The 16,226-nt window shown below is 40.9% G+C and overlaps 6 protein-coding genes across 20 annotated transcripts; 4 read left to right on the top strand and 2 right to left on the bottom strand.

Annotated features, from left to right (window-relative positions):
• Window positions 1-2,084: 2,084 nt before the first annotated feature.
• LOC104824741 (expansin-like A2) lies at window positions 2,085-3,608 on the top strand. Its single transcript, XM_010556893.2, has 5 exons — window positions 2,085-2,294; window positions 2,380-2,489; window positions 2,575-2,753; window positions 2,913-3,045; window positions 3,130-3,608. The coding sequence occupies exons 1-5, from the start codon at window positions 2,174-2,176 to the stop codon at window positions 3,373-3,375; spliced, it is 789 nt and encodes a 262-aa protein (XP_010555195.1). The 5' UTR covers window positions 2,085-2,173; the 3' UTR covers window positions 3,376-3,608.
• A 186-nt stretch (window positions 3,609-3,794) lies between these two features.
• Window positions 3,795-4,898, bottom strand: LOC104824946 (endochitinase CH25). Its single transcript, XM_010557146.2, has 3 exons — window positions 4,601-4,898; window positions 4,360-4,513; window positions 3,795-4,263 (listed from the first exon to the last, which is right to left on the bottom strand). The coding sequence occupies exons 1-3, from the start codon at window positions 4,896-4,898 to the stop codon at window positions 3,867-3,869; spliced, it is 849 nt and encodes a 282-aa protein (XP_010555448.2). The 3' UTR covers window positions 3,795-3,866.
• Window positions 4,899-4,911: 13 nt separating this feature from the next.
• Window positions 4,912-5,546, top strand: LOC109117134 (protein DETOXIFICATION 45, chloroplastic-like). The gene is made up of 3 exons (XM_019203869.1): window positions 4,912-5,056; window positions 5,166-5,290; window positions 5,406-5,546. The coding sequence occupies exons 1-3, from the start codon at window positions 4,939-4,941 to the stop codon at window positions 5,544-5,546; spliced, it is 384 nt and encodes a 127-aa protein (XP_019059414.1). The 5' UTR covers window positions 4,912-4,938.
• A 1,011-nt stretch (window positions 5,547-6,557) lies between these two features.
• Window positions 6,558-11,382, top strand: LOC104824738 (protein DETOXIFICATION 45, chloroplastic). Of its 2 annotated transcripts, none has more exons than XM_010556875.1 (15): window positions 6,558-6,712; window positions 6,852-7,202; window positions 7,296-7,438; window positions 7,544-7,693; window positions 7,803-7,927; window positions 8,043-8,178; window positions 8,295-8,391; window positions 8,484-8,584; window positions 9,057-9,220; window positions 9,361-9,432; window positions 9,854-9,970; window positions 10,083-10,178; window positions 10,265-10,386; window positions 10,868-10,925; window positions 11,056-11,382. In XM_010556875.1, exons 2-15 carry the CDS (start codon window positions 6,862-6,864, stop codon window positions 11,068-11,070), a joined length of 1,737 nt encoding a protein of 578 aa, XP_010555177.1. In that variant the 5' UTR covers window positions 6,558-6,712; window positions 6,852-6,861; the 3' UTR covers window positions 11,071-11,382. The 2 variants fall into 2 exon arrangements, with proteins under 2 accessions (XP_010555177.1, XP_010555178.1); XM_010556876.1 differs by having other exon boundaries at window positions 6,802-7,202.
• Window positions 11,314-15,184, bottom strand: LOC104824739 (protein LAZ1). Of its 14 annotated transcripts, none has more exons than XM_010556888.1 (11): window positions 14,782-15,181; window positions 14,499-14,568; window positions 14,206-14,378; window positions 14,050-14,106; window positions 13,743-13,851; window positions 13,345-13,529; window positions 13,148-13,236; window positions 12,741-13,002; window positions 12,294-12,545; window positions 11,861-12,216; window positions 11,314-11,742 (listed from the first exon to the last, which is right to left on the bottom strand). In XM_010556888.1, the coding sequence occupies exons 3-10, from the start codon at window positions 14,356-14,358 to the stop codon at window positions 11,866-11,868; spliced, it is 1,458 nt and encodes a 485-aa protein (XP_010555190.1). In that variant the 5' UTR covers window positions 14,359-14,378; window positions 14,499-14,568; window positions 14,782-15,181; the 3' UTR covers window positions 11,314-11,742; window positions 11,861-11,865. The 14 variants fall into 14 exon arrangements, 13 of the variants coding, with proteins under 13 accessions (XP_010555190.1, XP_010555191.1, XP_010555184.1 ...); XM_010556889.1 differs by having other exon boundaries at window positions 14,499-14,546; XM_010556882.1 differs by having other exon boundaries at window positions 14,499-15,181.
• A 138-nt stretch (window positions 15,185-15,322) lies between these two features.
• LOC104824944 (Niemann-Pick type C-related protein 1-like) lies at window positions 15,323-16,221 on the top strand. The gene is made up of 4 exons (XM_010557145.1): window positions 15,323-15,346; window positions 15,441-15,591; window positions 15,677-15,924; window positions 16,015-16,221. The coding sequence occupies exons 2-4, from the start codon at window positions 15,540-15,542 to the stop codon at window positions 16,219-16,221; spliced, it is 507 nt and encodes a 168-aa protein (XP_010555447.1). The 5' UTR covers window positions 15,323-15,346; window positions 15,441-15,539.
• Window positions 16,222-16,226: the final 5 nt, after the last annotated feature.

Here is a 16,226-nt window from a genome sequence, read left to right as displayed (position 1 = left end):
GGTGTGGTGGGCTTCGTATAAATCAAATAGCCCAATCAGCAGGAATGATGCCTTTGAATGGTTGCCTTGTGGGCTTACTTATAAACCACTTTTTTTTAATCTTTCTCGGCCCAATAACACATTGAAAATGAGAATCTTCCATCTGGAATCCTGACCTGCAAAGATTTAGTCACATGGACCAACCGAATTTTCGTAATATCGGCTGGTTTTGGTCACGTGTGTGTTTAGGATACTTGAACTTGAAGATTGAAATGCCTGCCGGAATATGTACATTGTTACAGTGTGAGCATGTTCTTGGGGAGTGCATTTGCCTTGGAATCCGATCAAAGATTACAAGTCAACAGAAAATGAAAGAGTACACACACACACGCATCGAGTTTTTTTTTTCTTCATATGGAAAGGAGAGTAGAAAACGCGTCGCAAGCCTAGAAGGTGTGTAAAAAAAGTTGCAACACAATGGACCGACCAAAAAGGGGGGCACAATGGGCATGATGGGGCAGCGAAGTGGCTTCTAACGCACTTGACACCGAACGATCATGACTCTCACACGTTTTCCGGTGAAATTTTAAAGCTACTTTCTTTTAAAAAATTTCTACCACTTGGTTTTTACTTTTACTACCATCCATCCGTCCATGGAATTAAAATAAAAAAAGAGAGAGCATAGTGAAGTTAAGGATATCCAAAGCGGAAGGATGGAATTAACATTATGTGTGATGGGTTTTAGGTTAGGCAAAGTGGGGCACTCTTCCCTTCGTCCAAGAATCTGTTCTTATCTTCGCACCTGCGTGGCAAGCGATCATATCATCCTCACCCTCCTTTTTCGGTTGCGAAAACAAGACAGACAATTAAGATATTATTTGGGAAATCAATCGCCAAGTAGTGCCCATTGTTTTATTCTGATGGATTGTTATCACATCTGAATAAATGAAATGGATGCAATTCTGTGTACATGGTTAATTAAAAATATTAGTGATAAAAATTGAGAAAAATAAACTTCTCAATTCTGATAAAATAAAACTTAAATTTGTTTTTTTATTAAATAAAATCTTAATTTTATTTTTAATAAAAATTAATTTTAATTTTATAATCTTTATCATTTTTAAATCTGAAAGATGATAGTACGTGACAAATCAATATTTTGACCATATTTAACACATCATCATCTATCTGTCACAAATATTAAAAATGATCAAAATTATGAAGTTTGAATTTATTTTTAATTTAAAAATGAAATTAATGTTTTATTTGATAAAAACAATAAAATTCAGATTTTATTTTGTTAAAAATGAGATTTTTTTTGGATTTTTTTTTAAATAAAAGAGGGGCGAAAGGAGTCAGAAGCCTAGTCAGCATGACGAGAGGAGAGGCTAACAGCTGTGAACGTGAGGGTCGGTGTCGTAATTACCCTCTGTTTTCTCCCTTTCCCACTCTCTTTTCTTTTTGTTTTTTTTTAGTATCATCCGATCGTCTCCGCTGCGAATTGTAACTGACTACATTCCAAAAACCATATACGCTGCTATCAAGCTTGACCAAAGGCTGCACCATTGATTGAATAATACCCTTATGTGGCAGTGTTACGCCTGAAATTGTAACTAGGTGTTGAATGGGAGGTGATTTTCGGAGTTTTTGAATTTTAAAAACTGAAAAAACCAACAATCAAGTTTTTTAAATTTTGGTTTTCCTAAAAATTCAGAAATCTACTTTATGGAAAAAATCAACTACAATTTTTTAGATTTACAAACTTATAAAATCCAAAAACTAAAAACTAAAAACCAAAAACTAAAGCCAAAAACCCAAAATAAAAGCCACTACCATTCAAAGCCTAAATCAATTGTAATTTTTTTTTGGAAGTTAACAACAGCAAATGTTTTTAACCCTTTGTTACCAATAGAATGGTACCGTATCTTATTCCACATCATCTCAAAAGAATCATATCTAATCATTTAATTGAATGAAAATAATTATATGTATCACACCATCCATACCATACAATCCATACGGGCTTTTGTGTGTATATAATACTCGCTTGTGGCTGTGTGCGCGTGGAAAGGCTGACCTGGACTCCACCCCGGTCGATGACCCTATATATAGAGAAACAAAGAGAGAGGAGAGCTTCGTACCTCATTTTCATCGCAAGCCGTAATTAATCGTGGATTCCTGGGGAAAGAGAGAAATGGTGGGTGTGTTTATGTTGCTGGGTTTGTTCCTATTGTCGTCGCCGGCGGTTGACGCCTGCGATCGCTGTCTTCACCAATCAAAGGCTGCTTATTTCTCCTCCGCCTCTGCTCTGTCCGGTAATAACCCACATCCATTCCCCCATTTCCTCTCTTTCTCCCAATTCGATTTTTAATTCGTCGGGTGTGGCGTGGATGGGTGCAGCCGGAGCTTGCGGGTATGGCTCAATGGCTATGGGGTTTTACGGCGGACACCTGGCGGCGGCCGTTCCTTCGATTTACAAGGATGGTGCTCGCTGCGGTGCTTGTTTCCAGGTAATTAGCTGACAACCGTCGTCCTTTGTTTGTATTACACAACACAGACCCAGATTGACATCGATTGGTATCTGAGAATGGGCAGATAAGATGCAAGGACACGAAGCTGTGCAACAGCAAGGGAACTACAGTGATAGTGACAGACGTCAATAAGAGCAACCAAACCGATTTCGTGCTGAGCAGCAGAGCCTTCCGGGCTATGGCTAACCATGGCTTCGACCGTGACCTCCTCCGACAAGGCCTCCTCGACGTTGAATACAAAAGGTACCCTCGCTTTCTGTCACCAATTCCTTCTGCCTTTTCAAAAAAAAAAAAAAAAAGTCAAGGGATCTCCTTTGTTTCTTGGTCTTAGACAAATTGCCCGGCTCATTAATGCGGCAAAAGTCTAATGTCTTGTTTGTTTTGCAATTGTGGGTCAAACAGGGTACCATGTGTGTACAAAGACAAAAACTTGGCGGTGAGAGTAGAAGAATCGAGCCAGAAGCCACACTACTTGGCCATCAAGTTGTTGTACCAAGGAGGCCAAACCGAAGTAGTCGCCATGGATATTGCCACGGTGAGTCATACAGCCATCCATCGGATATATAGCAATCTGTAAGAAATTCTAACAATCTCGTGCGTGTGCGTGCGTATTGGTCAGGTTGGATCGTCAAACTGGGGTTTCATGAGCAGGAACCATGGAGCAGTGTGGGATACGGACAGAGTACCAAGTGGAGCATTGCAATTCCGGTTTGTGGTCACGTCAGGTTACGACGGGAAATGGGTTTGGTCGCAGAGAGTTCTTCCCGCGGAGTGGGAAAACGGCAAGGTCTACGACGCCGGCGTTCAGATCTCCGACATTGCTCAGGAAGGTTGTGATCCCTGCGACGATCAAATTTGGAACTGAAGCTTTAATCTCTTGTGCATATTACGCACGTCTTCTTAATTCTTTTGCTCCTTTACTACACGTATACTATACTATGTTCTAAGACCGGAATCTCTTTTTTTCTTTCTTGTACCAGAAAATAATAGGGAGATTAAATTGTTTTCATGTAAAATTTCCTCTGCCGTAGCCTTGTTTTCGGTTATGTTATAAAAGACCATGGAAAGGTCGTGACGTGAAGGCCCATCCATTAATAAGGCCATGTAATGGGCTCATTTCGTGAGTTATTGTCTTTCTATAAACAGGCTGACCACCGTCGTGATATTTTTGCCCTCTAAATACTGTCGTCTGAAAAGGCCCAATAAAGAGCTCACACTCAGTGGCCCAAAATTGTCCCAATTGCTGTAAATTGTCCAACAAAAGTGCTTACTGCGTTTGGACCGTCAACGAGAACCATAGAGTATTTTTATTTAGTGAGACTTTTGTAATACATTTTTATTTCGGCCTCTTGCGAGTCAGAGGAGAGCGTCCAGCAGGAGAGCAGAGTTGAAAGGCCTCTGGTTGTAGCAGTCAAGATTAGGACCAGGAGAAGCCCCGAGTATGCTGCAGTATCTCTGGTAGAAGCCTATCCGGTCAGCAACCCTGTTGTCCTGTCCGTGGCCGCATTCGAGTCCACCGTTGATGATGTTGGTGATCACTCCGTAGCCCGGCACTCTTCCCGCCGCCTGGTCAGCTCCTGACGGTGTCCACTGTCCCACGATGACTGCGTGGCACGACGGTTTAGGGGACTGAGGGGTCATCCAGAACCAGATGGCGGCCTTGAAGGCGATCACGGCATCGTTGGCCACGAGGTCAGGGTTGTTCAGCAAGTCCACCCCTATGTCCCTCCCGCACTGTCCGTAGTTGTAGTTCCTATGCGTATATGTTATTGTACGTTACTTGCCAACACTTTATGTGCGTGTATATATATATATATATATGGGAATAAGCAAGCAGGTAAGGGGGAACCAGGTGAGCTGCATGGGACCGCGGCCGTAGTAGCGTTTGCCGGGAGCACAAGGCCACGTGGCACTGTTGGAGCAGTAATCAGAGGCAGGGTTCTGTTCTTGCTTGAAGCAGTATCCCCATGCGTATGGACCATCGGGTGCTGTTGCCCACCCCCCTGTTTCTCTTCTTTATTTAAAAACCATTGTACAATGTGTTCCTATACAGGTCAACCCATATTTGATCAAAGAAGAGGAGAGAATACCGGTAGTTTCGTGGGAGGTCTGGCCGAAGAAGGCGGCGATCTCTTTCTTGCGAGTGGGGGTGTCTCCGGTGGTGCCGAAGGCAGGGAAGGAGCTCGCGGCTGTAAGAAATGCGTCGTAAGAGTAGAAACCCCTGGCCGGACAGGCGCCGTCGTTCCTGTGCTTGAGCATGTCTTCGAACTGAGATCTCGAAATCACGCCGGAGATGCCGCCCGATGGACCGCACTGGCTCTGGCAGCCCTGCCCACAGTAGGGCTCGGTGTCACCGCACCACCCGTACTGGCTGCAGCACAGATTCATCGCTGCAGGATCTGTGGAGTTGGGCTCTGCTGGTGTTTCCATGTCAATCTTCAATATCATATCGAAGCTCTTCAACATTCCTCTCCTCAGTGTCGCCACTTCCTTTGTCGCCAAGGATATTTCAAAGGCTGCCATTGAAAATTTGGCATCAGGACCAGGTAAAAGCTCAGTTAATTCTTTCTCCATTTGGCTGGCTTTTCTCAGCATAATGTATATTTCAAATGGCTTTCCAGAACATAGTCATAGTGACAGACCTTATTTGTTTAGTTGAAAGGAAGCAATTATCTTCAGTGTCGACGGCTTTGCTGTTAGCCGTTGGAATTGGCATGTTCGAGGCTCTGGCTTTATCTTTGGCATCTGGACCTTTTTTAAGGTTAATGGGTGTACAGTCTGTAAGTTCAACTTTTAGATTGCTTGTTGTCTATGATATGTGAAGTTTGTGCCCTGGATTTCATCCAATCTATGTTGGTAACACACATTTTTGGATGGTTGTCTCTTTGTGACCAGACGTCTGAGATGTTTGTACCTGCACGCCAGTTTCTTATGCTCAGGGCACTTGGTCCCCTACCAGCACCACCGCTGCTGCGATCCACATCATCGTTATTGTTATCCCTCCCATCTTCATCTTCTTGTGTGTTTTTTCCTTAACTGAGACCCGGGTCAGGTGGCGTTTTTATACACAAAAACACTCGACTCCTATTTTCACTAACTTGGCATGCTGGTTATTTGATTTCTTTTTCCCCTGTTGCAAGTTTTGATTGTTGTTGCGTATATGTTATCGTCGTACCAACCAACCATATTTGAATAATCAGCTTCACTTTGTTGGGATTTTTTTAATTTATCAATATATGTATACGCATGGAGACACCTGGTACCGAAATGCGATCCGGTCTAACCGATAATTAACGGGTTTTGGGTCTAAGTTTTCCGACCCGAAAAAATCGGATTTTCGGATCAAATTCGAACCGAGTTTCGGATTCGAATCAAGCCGGTACGAAAGTCCGATATTTAAAAAAAAAAGATAAAAATAAGATTTACAAAGGGAATTATACGACCTGACTCGAGTCTGAAATATATAGAATTGGATTTCGAGCTTAAATACATAAATCCAAAAAAAATTGGATCAGTCCAAATCCGAATCCGAAACTTTCTGACCGAGTATGAATTCGGTCGGATCGGCCCGATTGATTCACTCTGAATAGGAATATGCCTCACAAATTTATCAATAATTTCTAAAGTCATGACGTGGCAAATCGAATTAAAAAAAACGAGAGGCGGCTACCATTTTCTATTAGATAACGTGAACACAGTGATTTAGACCGAAATCATTTCCGATTTTTTTTTTTTTAATAAGTGACGTTCTTCTGATGGACGTCTTTATCAAATCAATGAGAAAATTTCAAAGTAGCAGATATTATTTCCAGTCGACGCCGTGACCTTTTTGTTTTTGCCATTCCCATTGACTACCAAATTTTGACTTTATGAAACCGCATATATGATATTAAAAAAAAAAAGGATGTAAAACGGGCTTTCTGATGGGCCCTTTTAGTAAATAAGGCTAAATGGGCCTTTAGTTTTGAAGCCTCAAATGGGCTACGAAACAATAATGGTAATTAATTGAACATAAAAAAATGGACATTTCTTCTGGTTCTTCGCCACGCCCACACCGCTACTCTAAACCCTAAACCCTACTGCCCTTTGGATTAGCTCTGGACTTCATCTTCTACCATCGGTTACAAGTTTTACTCTTTCCATTTTTAGATATTCGATTTTTTAAATTAAGTTTGAAGTTCATGTGGCAGAATTAACTGAGGGTATGTTTTTCTGGTTAAGTTTGTTTTCGTGGAATTATGTTTTTTTATTCAATGAAATTTGGATTGTGTCGCCTTTCCTCCGTTGATAGTTTGTATCACTGGGGAGACTCTGAACCGAGCTTTGAAGTTGCATTTCCAGATCTCCGACAATGGAGGCCACTCAGCTAGGTGCAAATCAAGCTTCTCTAGGATTGAGTTATAGGGATAGTAGATTGGTCCACGTGAAAAGGCTGCAGGGTTTTCGTCCTTTATCTCAGAGACATCAAGTCCCAACCTTTGATGGGATTTTTCAACCACGCCGAGCAGGTGCTGCCGCAGGCAGTCGTTTATCTGTTCAACATAGAGATTCGTTTTTTGGTCTGGTGACTCATCAGAAGAGTTCCAATCTTTTCTGGGTTAATAGTCAGTTTAATCCGGATCGAGGTGTTGAATCTCCATATGCTAAATCTGATGAAGATAATGAGACTTGTAGTTCAGCGGAGAAACTCCCGTAAGGCCATTGAGTGTTACGGTTCCTGTTATTTTGTTGTTTTGCTTCAGTCCTCTGTTACATATATAATGCATTGCCTTGTTTCCTTGGCAGAGGGGTGAAGGGAGTACAAGACAGTGAATCACGACCTGCGGATGTAAAGCGAGAGGTTGTTATGCTTTCACTTCCTGCCATTGCTGGACAGGCTATTGATCCTTTGGCACAGCTCATGGAGACGGCATACATTGGAAGACTTGGTATTGTTTTTAGCACTTTGAAAGTTAGATTCATAGTTTCTTACATTTTTCTGCTGGTTTTTTTGTGTTCATGGGCTCATACTGTCCGTCGATTCATCGCTGCAGGATCTGTGGAGTTGGGCTCTGCTGGTGTTTCCATGTCAATCTTCAATATCATATCGAAGCTCTTCAACATTCCTCTCCTCAGTGTCGCCACTTCCTTTGTCGCCAAGGATATTTCAAAGGCTGCCATTGAAAATTTGGCATCAGGACCAGGTAAAAGCTCAGTTAATTCTTTCTCCATTTGGCTGGCTTTTCTCAGCATAATGTATATTTCAAATGGCTTTCCAGAACATAGTCATAGTGACAGACCTTATTTGTTTAGTTGAAAGGAAGCAATTATCTTCAGTGTCGACGGCTTTGCTGTTAGCCGTTGGAATTGGCATGTTCGAGGCTCTGGCTTTATCTTTGGCATCTGGACCTTTTTTAAGGTTAATGGGTGTACAGTCTGTAAGTTCAACTTTTAGATTGCTTGTTGTCTATGATATGTGAAGTTTGTGCCCTGGATTTCATCCAATCTATGTTGGTAACACACATTTTTGGATGGTTGTCTCTTTGTGACCAGACGTCTGAGATGTTTGTACCTGCACGCCAGTTTCTTATGCTCAGGGCACTTGGTGCTCCTGCTTTTGTAATTTCTTTGGCTCTTCAAGGCGTTTTCCGCGGATTCAAAGATACAAAAACTCCCGTTTACTGTCTTGGCAAGTACTTGCTTAGACTTTTTTACATAGTCCATTGGGAATGTCCAATCATTTTAATAATTCTCAGTTTTGATTGATTCATTATTTATTTGATAACTATTGAGTCTGTAATGCAGGTGTCGGCAATTTCCTGGCTGTATTTCTGTTCCCTTTGTTTATTTACCAGTTCCAGATGGGCATAGCTGGAGCAGCGATCTCAACTGTCATTTCTCAGTGGGCGTTTATAGATTTTTCTTCTTGTCTGGCTTTCTTCATATGCTTTATCTGTTCAGAGCAGTTGAAAACCTCTTTCCTCTGTTCCTTAGGTACACTGTTGCTGTTCTAATGATGTGGTCTCTAAACAAGAGAGTTATATTGCTTCCCCCTAAAATGGGCTCATTGAAGTTCGGAGACTACATTAAGTCAGGTATTATGGGAAACGTTTCTCATTTCTAGAACTTATTGGTTTAGTTTGTACAGACCGTGCATCAGAAATACCTTTGAGGGCCCTATTAAAATGTTTTTCTAATTGTTATGTGATCATCATCCATTTAGGCAACAGTTTCACTTTTAGAGTTACAGATTTAATCCGCACACTCGGTACAATTCAGAAGCACCTCTCGGGATCATATTAAGAACGAACTTTCTCATGGATTATGTGATTTGTGGCTGCAGTTTTTCACTTCTAGAACTCAGATCTAATCAACTTGTTCTGCGTTGAGAAGCGCATTAGGGTTTATTATAAACATGAATTGAATCTTGCATCATACATTTTAAAGGCGACACTTATCACTTCTTTAACTCATAAATGTTATCTGCACACTCTGTATACTAGAAGATTCTCTGAACTTTGTATTTAAATTATTAATATGCATTCCCCATGCTTGTGTGATTTTCAGGTGGTTTTGTTCTTGGAAGGACTCTATCTGTACTCATGACCATGACTTTTGCCACATCTATGGCTGCTCGTCAAGGCACTGTCGCTATGGCGGCACATCAGATATGCATGCAAGTATGGTTGGCCGTGTCTTTGCTTACTGATGCTCTAGCTGCATCTGGGCAGGTAGTGGGATGAAACCCTCTCACGTGATGGATTTCTTTGCAGTTTGCATTCTCTAGATCTTTATTTATTCGTGTTTTTGGTCTGGTCTGAAGTAATACAAATAGGTGTGGCTTATAATCTGATTCTTCTTCATTTCTTAGGCCTTAATTGCAAGTTCTGCATCTAAAAGAGACTTCAAAAGTGTAAAGGAGGTTGCTGATTTCGTTCTGAAGGTAAGGGCCTCTTGCCCTTTTGACAGTTTGTTTTCGTTTTTTGCACTAAAATACGCAAAGCTCAAATATTGTCGAGAGGAAGTTGGTGAGTCTAGAAGACAAGCGTGCCAGATGGAAGGATAAGGAGGTGGTATATTATTAATTATGCAGGAAATATTGAGTGACACAAATTTTATGGGTATATTAATTTGTTAGACGGTGCATGGTCTGCAAGAATGTAGTGTAAGGACTTATGGGTGGTGGATAACTACTTATGTGATCATATGGGTATTATCTCCATCAATTAATACAAGAAGTCACCCCATCCGTAGAATATTGGCTACTAGTGGCGGCCCTGGTGGGAATATTTGCCACTGAGTTTCCTTCTTCTGTTGTCTTCTTGATCCTTTCATCTATTTCTTCTATGATTTACTTTCTACAGATAGGACTGATCACTGGTATTTCACTGGCTATCATTTTGGGGCTGTCTTTCCGTTCTTTAGCTGGTTTGTTTTCCAAAGACCCTGAAGTTCTAAGGATTGTCAGAACTGGTGTATTGGTGAGTCTAAAAGGCTGTGATTTGTAGCATCTAGACTCTATTCTTGCTTTTATGTGCAATTGTTAGTAGCTCGTTTACTCCTATGATATACTTTCTGAAAAATATGCAACAGTTTGTCACTGCTACTCAACCCATCACGGCTCTAGCGTTTATCTTTGACGGTCTGCACTATGGGATGTCTGACTTTCCCTATGCCGCTTGCTCTATGGTGAGGCAGTCCCGTGTCAGATTTTGTTGTATGATAGAAAAGAAAGACTCACGTTTCCTCATGTCTGTGTACATTGGATTCCACAGATGGTGATTGGGGCAATATCTTCTGCGTTTTTGCTGTATGCTCCTTCGACATTTGGTCTTCACGGAGTTTGGTTTGGCTTGAGTTTATTTATGGGCTTACGTATGATGGCTGGATTTGCCAGGTACTACCCTATGCTATGGCCAGTGTACATAAGAATCGGTTAGAGGCACATGAATGCATTCTTTAAAATCATTAAGAATGTGTTTTCTTGAACTTTTGTCTGACATTTTATGGTATTGGTATGCGCATGATGAACCTTGTCTGACACTTTAAGCTATTGTATCATGCGCATGATGGACCCGACTAACTTTTAGCCTGGCTGGGACCCACCTGGATTTAGTCTCAATAAGGCAATAGGTGTGGAGTATACTTCTTACTTATTGAATGAGGTGCTTTTTTGGGAACATACTTGCATGGGGAAGCCACAGGATTGATATGATTTGCAGATTAAAATGCCACGAACGTAGGGTCAAAAGAAAAGGAAATGCAAATCACGGCACTCGTAGAAATTGTGAATGAAGATGGCATAGGAGTCCTATTTGTTAGTAGTCAAAGTCAATAACTTCCTGGCTTACTTGACTCCCTTTTATTTTGTTGTGAAGATTGATGTGGAGGAACGGGCCGTGGTGGTTCATGCATGCGGACCTTCATACAGCCAAGGTACGGTCACCATTAGAATGTATGATGTTAAGACTTAAGAATGGGGCTTTCTGTGCTTTCAGTTCAGGTGTTGAATGTTTGGAGGATCTTATGGCTGCCTTGACTTTTGGCGACTTTTGTTTTGTTGCAGCAACTTGCTCACTGATGTCCTCTGCCTCTGGTGTGATGCCCCCAACATAATCACTAATCATGAATATTATGGAAATAAGAGTTTTTTTTTTTTGTGGTTTGACGGCCGGCAACGATCAGTTATCAGAGGTGCTCCTGCAGTTCATGGGAATGGAACAAAGCAGGAGAACTGTGCAAGTCAGTGAGCGAATTTCAATCCATATTTTGATATGTATAGGACAAATCTTGATTTCATCCAAACAGGGGTAAAAATCACGTGGAAATGTAAAAAGGTTACCATATCGTATGTGTATATACAGAATCTATGAACTTGACTTGAAAGTGGAAACTGAAAGACGAATATGTTGTTACTTGTCGGAAATGGATGCGTGATATCCACTTGGTGCAGTCAAAAGCTCAAATAGATAGAAGTCATGTTTCTCATGAAACTCTCTCTCGTTCCATACGCTGAAGCCATTTTCTTCAGCAGGCCGTTGTGTTGCTGGTGATTAACTAGAAATGGCTATTATATTTGATGATTACAAGGCGAAACCCGACCATGGCTGATCATATTTTTTTGTAATAAGAAATCATGCTACAGAACAAAGAATCTTCAAATCTGTACAGTGTTTAATATTCATCAGACTTTTAGGGTGAGCAGAAGGAATATCAGTCATACCTTTCACAAACATGTGCAACAGCCTCAGGCCTGTGAGAAAAAAAAAAACATATGGAGTGAGGACTCTTGGCAAGGTTCGGTTTTATCCCATTGTTATGCCTTTAATAAAAAGAAATTTCAAAGCAATACATAACTCCTGGAATGGTACCTTTTCTAATCTTTGGTGATCCATCTGCGGCCTCTGATCTCAAATGCACCATAAGCCTGATCGCTGCTGCTCTCTCCCCCACTCTCAGCGCTTGTGTGTCCTGATTTCCGCCGGTGCTTTTTGGATTTTGTTACTCCGCTGTCACTAAAGCTCCCATTTAGAAGTGGATCATCAATCCCACGGATCACTCTCCGACCAGATGATGTGACACAACTATCGTCCTTGACTCTTCTCTTGTCTTTATCCTGCTTCTTTATGTTCTGAGAGATCTTGTGCAGTTTTTCATTGAATTTCGTGATGCTCTTTTCCACTGGTTCCACGGCTTGAGTTACAGTGAATTTCACATCTTTCACAATCTAAAGCATAGAGTCACCTTTGTAATCAACTCCCAGAATAATTCTTGATAAACTTATAAAAGAGTTGAAAGACTCACGTATTCACCGCCACCAACAAAAATATCTCTCATGCTTTCTTTGATGGTCATGCCACTTCTCACATCAAAATCTGGTTGTGGGAGGCCTTGCTTGGTTGGTCTCTCACTGTCCCTAACTTCATCTGGATCAAGAGGACAGTCCACAGATGCATAATCTCCAAGAACCGCAACTGCTCCAGTGAAGCGGTCTCCCATAAGCTTGTATGGTTTAGCAGGAAACACATACAGGTGAACAACAGAAGCAATACCCATCTGTGCTGGATGAACAAAACTGCTAAAATTTAATTATTTCTTCATGGAAGAAAAAGAAAGCATAGATGACTTCTGTAAAACTGTTTGTGGCAGAAAATAGAAAAAGAGCAATTCAGCCTAGGCCCGTACAAGCAACCAGAGGGCCAGTAATGATTAGTTTGGATTGCAGAAATGTTGGTAACAGAAGACATCTACCTCTATGCAAATGATGAAGTCTTGCACACTAGATTTCAACTGCAAGCTTTGTGCTATGGGACTTTTGAACAAACCCATGGAATAAAGAAGAGCAATGGCAACACCTTGCCACCAAGTCAGAAACACAATTGACTTGAACGTTAAAAACTTGGCCAGTGGCTTTATGTGCGCAAGCTCGTCTTTTGTTGCAGCATAGAACTGAACTAGACAGTACAATGCCCATGACTGACTAAAATTTAGAACAACTGCCATATACGGGTACCTACATAAAATGTGCGTACAACAAGATGACTTTTCTTTAAGGTAGTCATTGTGGATAAAACCATAACTGGCTTAACCAAAATAAAAGGGTTTTATTGTCATCTTTTTCAAAGTTTTAAAACTGCTTGTCAAGGCAGTCGACTTACCCGCAACCCCATTTAAACTCTCCTTCACAGTATACACCAAATGCTTCAAGAATCACAGCCATGAGAGCGGTCAAAGACTTTATTAACATCTGCCAAAGGAGAGATACAGTTTATGCTCCACCTCAAAGACAGAAGTGTAAAACAAGAAATAGGATGATACGAAAAAGCATGTAATTGTAAGGTGAGGCCAAACATACATATTGAACAATACCAAACTTGACGACCTGGTATAACCATCGACCAAGTCTCCATGGTTTTAAGATGTAATTCATAGGAAAAGGATGCTTTATTGTTCCTTTATCATCATTGTGATCTAAAAGAGGTGTCTTGAAGCTCATACGCCCTTGTCTCTCCATAAATTCAATGGTCCTTTCTTCTCCACCTAAGGAAAGAAATTGAAGATGAGCATGACAAGATAATTAGGTTGTTAAAAAATGCAATAAACATTTATTAGCTCTAAACTAGTGTCATACAAAACTCAGTACTTCTTTAGCTCAGCATGGAACCAAAGCAGAAAAGCAGGTCGTCTGTTCCTTAGGGAAAAAGAAAAAGAAAATTTTAAGCTAATGGATGTCACAAGCACTGAGGACCATACCTAAACAGGCGACAAGGTATCTTTCGAAACAGTACATGGCAAAAGATTCATAACAATCTCGTAGTATCCCGCAATCAACGCTAAAGGATGGATTCACCAGTGAAGCAAACTGTTCAAAGCAAACCCAGTTAGGACCATAAGCACAGTGCACAATAGGATATATCCAGGTGAAAAAATTAAGAAAATATCTTGGTAAGCATGATAATTCCTTGAGGAGTAGAATACAAGTAAACGTTCTACTAAACGTTGGCCGGTTTTATCTTTATAAATGGTCAACGGAAAATAAAAGACGAGATAAGGTACTCACGGACTCTACGGAATAGCAAGGAACCATAAGGATGACTCCGATCAGAAACTTTTGCTCCTGCAGAGAGATGACAGAAAGAGAACCCCAGAGAACCATTCAAAAAGCAATATAGAAAATCCAGAAAGGAGACACAGGCGTTGAGCTCTTGAGACAAACCTCAGGATTCTTGTAAGTGGAAAGGTGCTCCAACATTAGATATAAGGAAAGGGAGAGGGTGAGAAGTAGGAAAACACCAGCGATCAAACTTGCCCATATCGGAGGTGAGTAAGTCAATTGGGAAAGGAGATGGTAATACTTTGATGTGTCCATCGCCTATGCCAACTCTTCAACTTTGCAATCAAGATTATCAGCCAAACAATATCCCATCACAGATTAGGATCTACACGCCAAAATCTACCGGCGACAAAGCATTGCAGAAGAAAATTAGCTGAAACTGACGAGCAACATACTTTGATAAACACCGTGTAGCAGAAGCAATATCCCCAACCCCCAAGAGTCTGTCGTTCATCAATCAATTTACTGAAACGAGTTGGAACTGATAAATTTGAAATGAACCCAGCTTAAGTTTAGTTCATCTATCCACAAAAGGAATAGCCTTTCGAGCCGAGCTCAGCCGAACCTGACCGAAAATTGACGAATTTTTCAAAGAACCCTAACACAGAGTTATTACAATAAGACGCCAAAGATAGTTACCCGAACCAGAGGCGATTGGAGAAAGAGAAGGCAGAATACCTGATGACGATAAGCGAAAGAACAACCAGTGCCAAAGCGGTTTTCGCAGAATCGAGGAAAACAAGAAGTGGGTAGATATGCGGATGATGGGTTAATCGGATACTTTGTCTTGCATATCGCCGACGCATCCAAGCATGAGAGACAAAAAGATGCCTTTCATCTTCAATGGTTGAAGAAATTAAAAGTCGATTCAAAATATCTGCTTTGATTGATTGAAGATGAAAAATTACCGAAACTTTGTGGAGATAGTTTTCAGATTATCATCAATAAATCGAGAGCAATGCATCTCCTCCATTCATCAAACTGTACATATTGGTTAGCTATCTAAGCCTTCAACTTTACTCTTCTAAACTCGATTCAGAGTAGATTTTAGGCTTGAAAATTGAAAGAGAGAGAGAAACCTTTTACAGCCGGACTTCATTTAGAAAAGTTTTAACTAACAAACGGCACGCCTACTTTACGCAAAACAATAAAACGGCACACAGTCTTAAATATATCACGAGATCATTTCAATATCATCATCGTCTCGTGGCGGTTGTTCATCAATGTCACTTCGGTTGCTGAGGTTGGCTTCTCCAATTCAACTTGGCATGAAGTCCTTAGACAATTTAATATTTTTGCTAGACTTGCATTTCTAATATTTATGATTGTTGTTTAAGGTGAAAGGAAATCTGACAGTGGATGCTATAGACTATTTTGTAACTGATGCATTTGGAAAAGGGCTATATGACTCATGTAAAGAGGTGAAGTTTGGGACTATGAATACACGTGCGATAAACTTTGTTGGCGGTGGTGCTCAGAATTTCAGAGGTGACCTGCAATCTATTTCCAAGCTCGCCAAACTCAATTTCCTTGTTTGGACATGTTGTGTTTCATCTGTAGTTTGCCTTTTCAGAGTGGTTCACATTCATTGGTCAGAAAGCTTTACCTGACTTCCCCGGTTCACCGTATGCCATTAATTTCAAGCCAAGCCCTCCAGATTCATCCGCAATGATGCCGATGAATGTATCTATTTATTCTTGCGGTGATACATCACTTGGTTGCTCCTGTGGTGATTGCCCTTTGTCACCTGCTTGCTCAAACACTAAACCTCCGCCACCCCATGAAAAGGAGACTTGCTTGATTAGAATTGGTCCTCTAAAGGTTGAAGTTAGGATATTGAAACATTGTGTCTTCAGAACATAGATGAGTTGTTGTGATTTTTTATTCGATTTTATCAATTTATAATTGCAGGTCAGATGCATTGAAATATCGATGGTAGTTGTATACGTTTTGATGGCCTCCTGTTTCTTTGGATGGGCTACTTTTTATCGCAGAAGACATGCAATGCAACCTTCAAGTAGCACAGAGCCTCTACTGCAATCTGTGGAAGAAGATAGTTCTGATACTGCATTGAAGGACAGCAAACTTGGTGTCAAGGTAGATCTTAGTGTTGGTTAAAATCT

This window comes from Tarenaya hassleriana, unplaced genomic scaffold, assembly GCF_000463585.1.
Source record: "Tarenaya hassleriana unplaced genomic scaffold, ASM46358v1 Cleome41, whole genome shotgun sequence".
NCBI lineage: Eukaryota > Viridiplantae > Streptophyta > Magnoliopsida > Brassicales > Cleomaceae > Tarenaya > Tarenaya hassleriana.
Note: the sequence above shows the minus strand (reverse complement) of the source record. Positions and strands in the feature narration are given on the sequence as shown.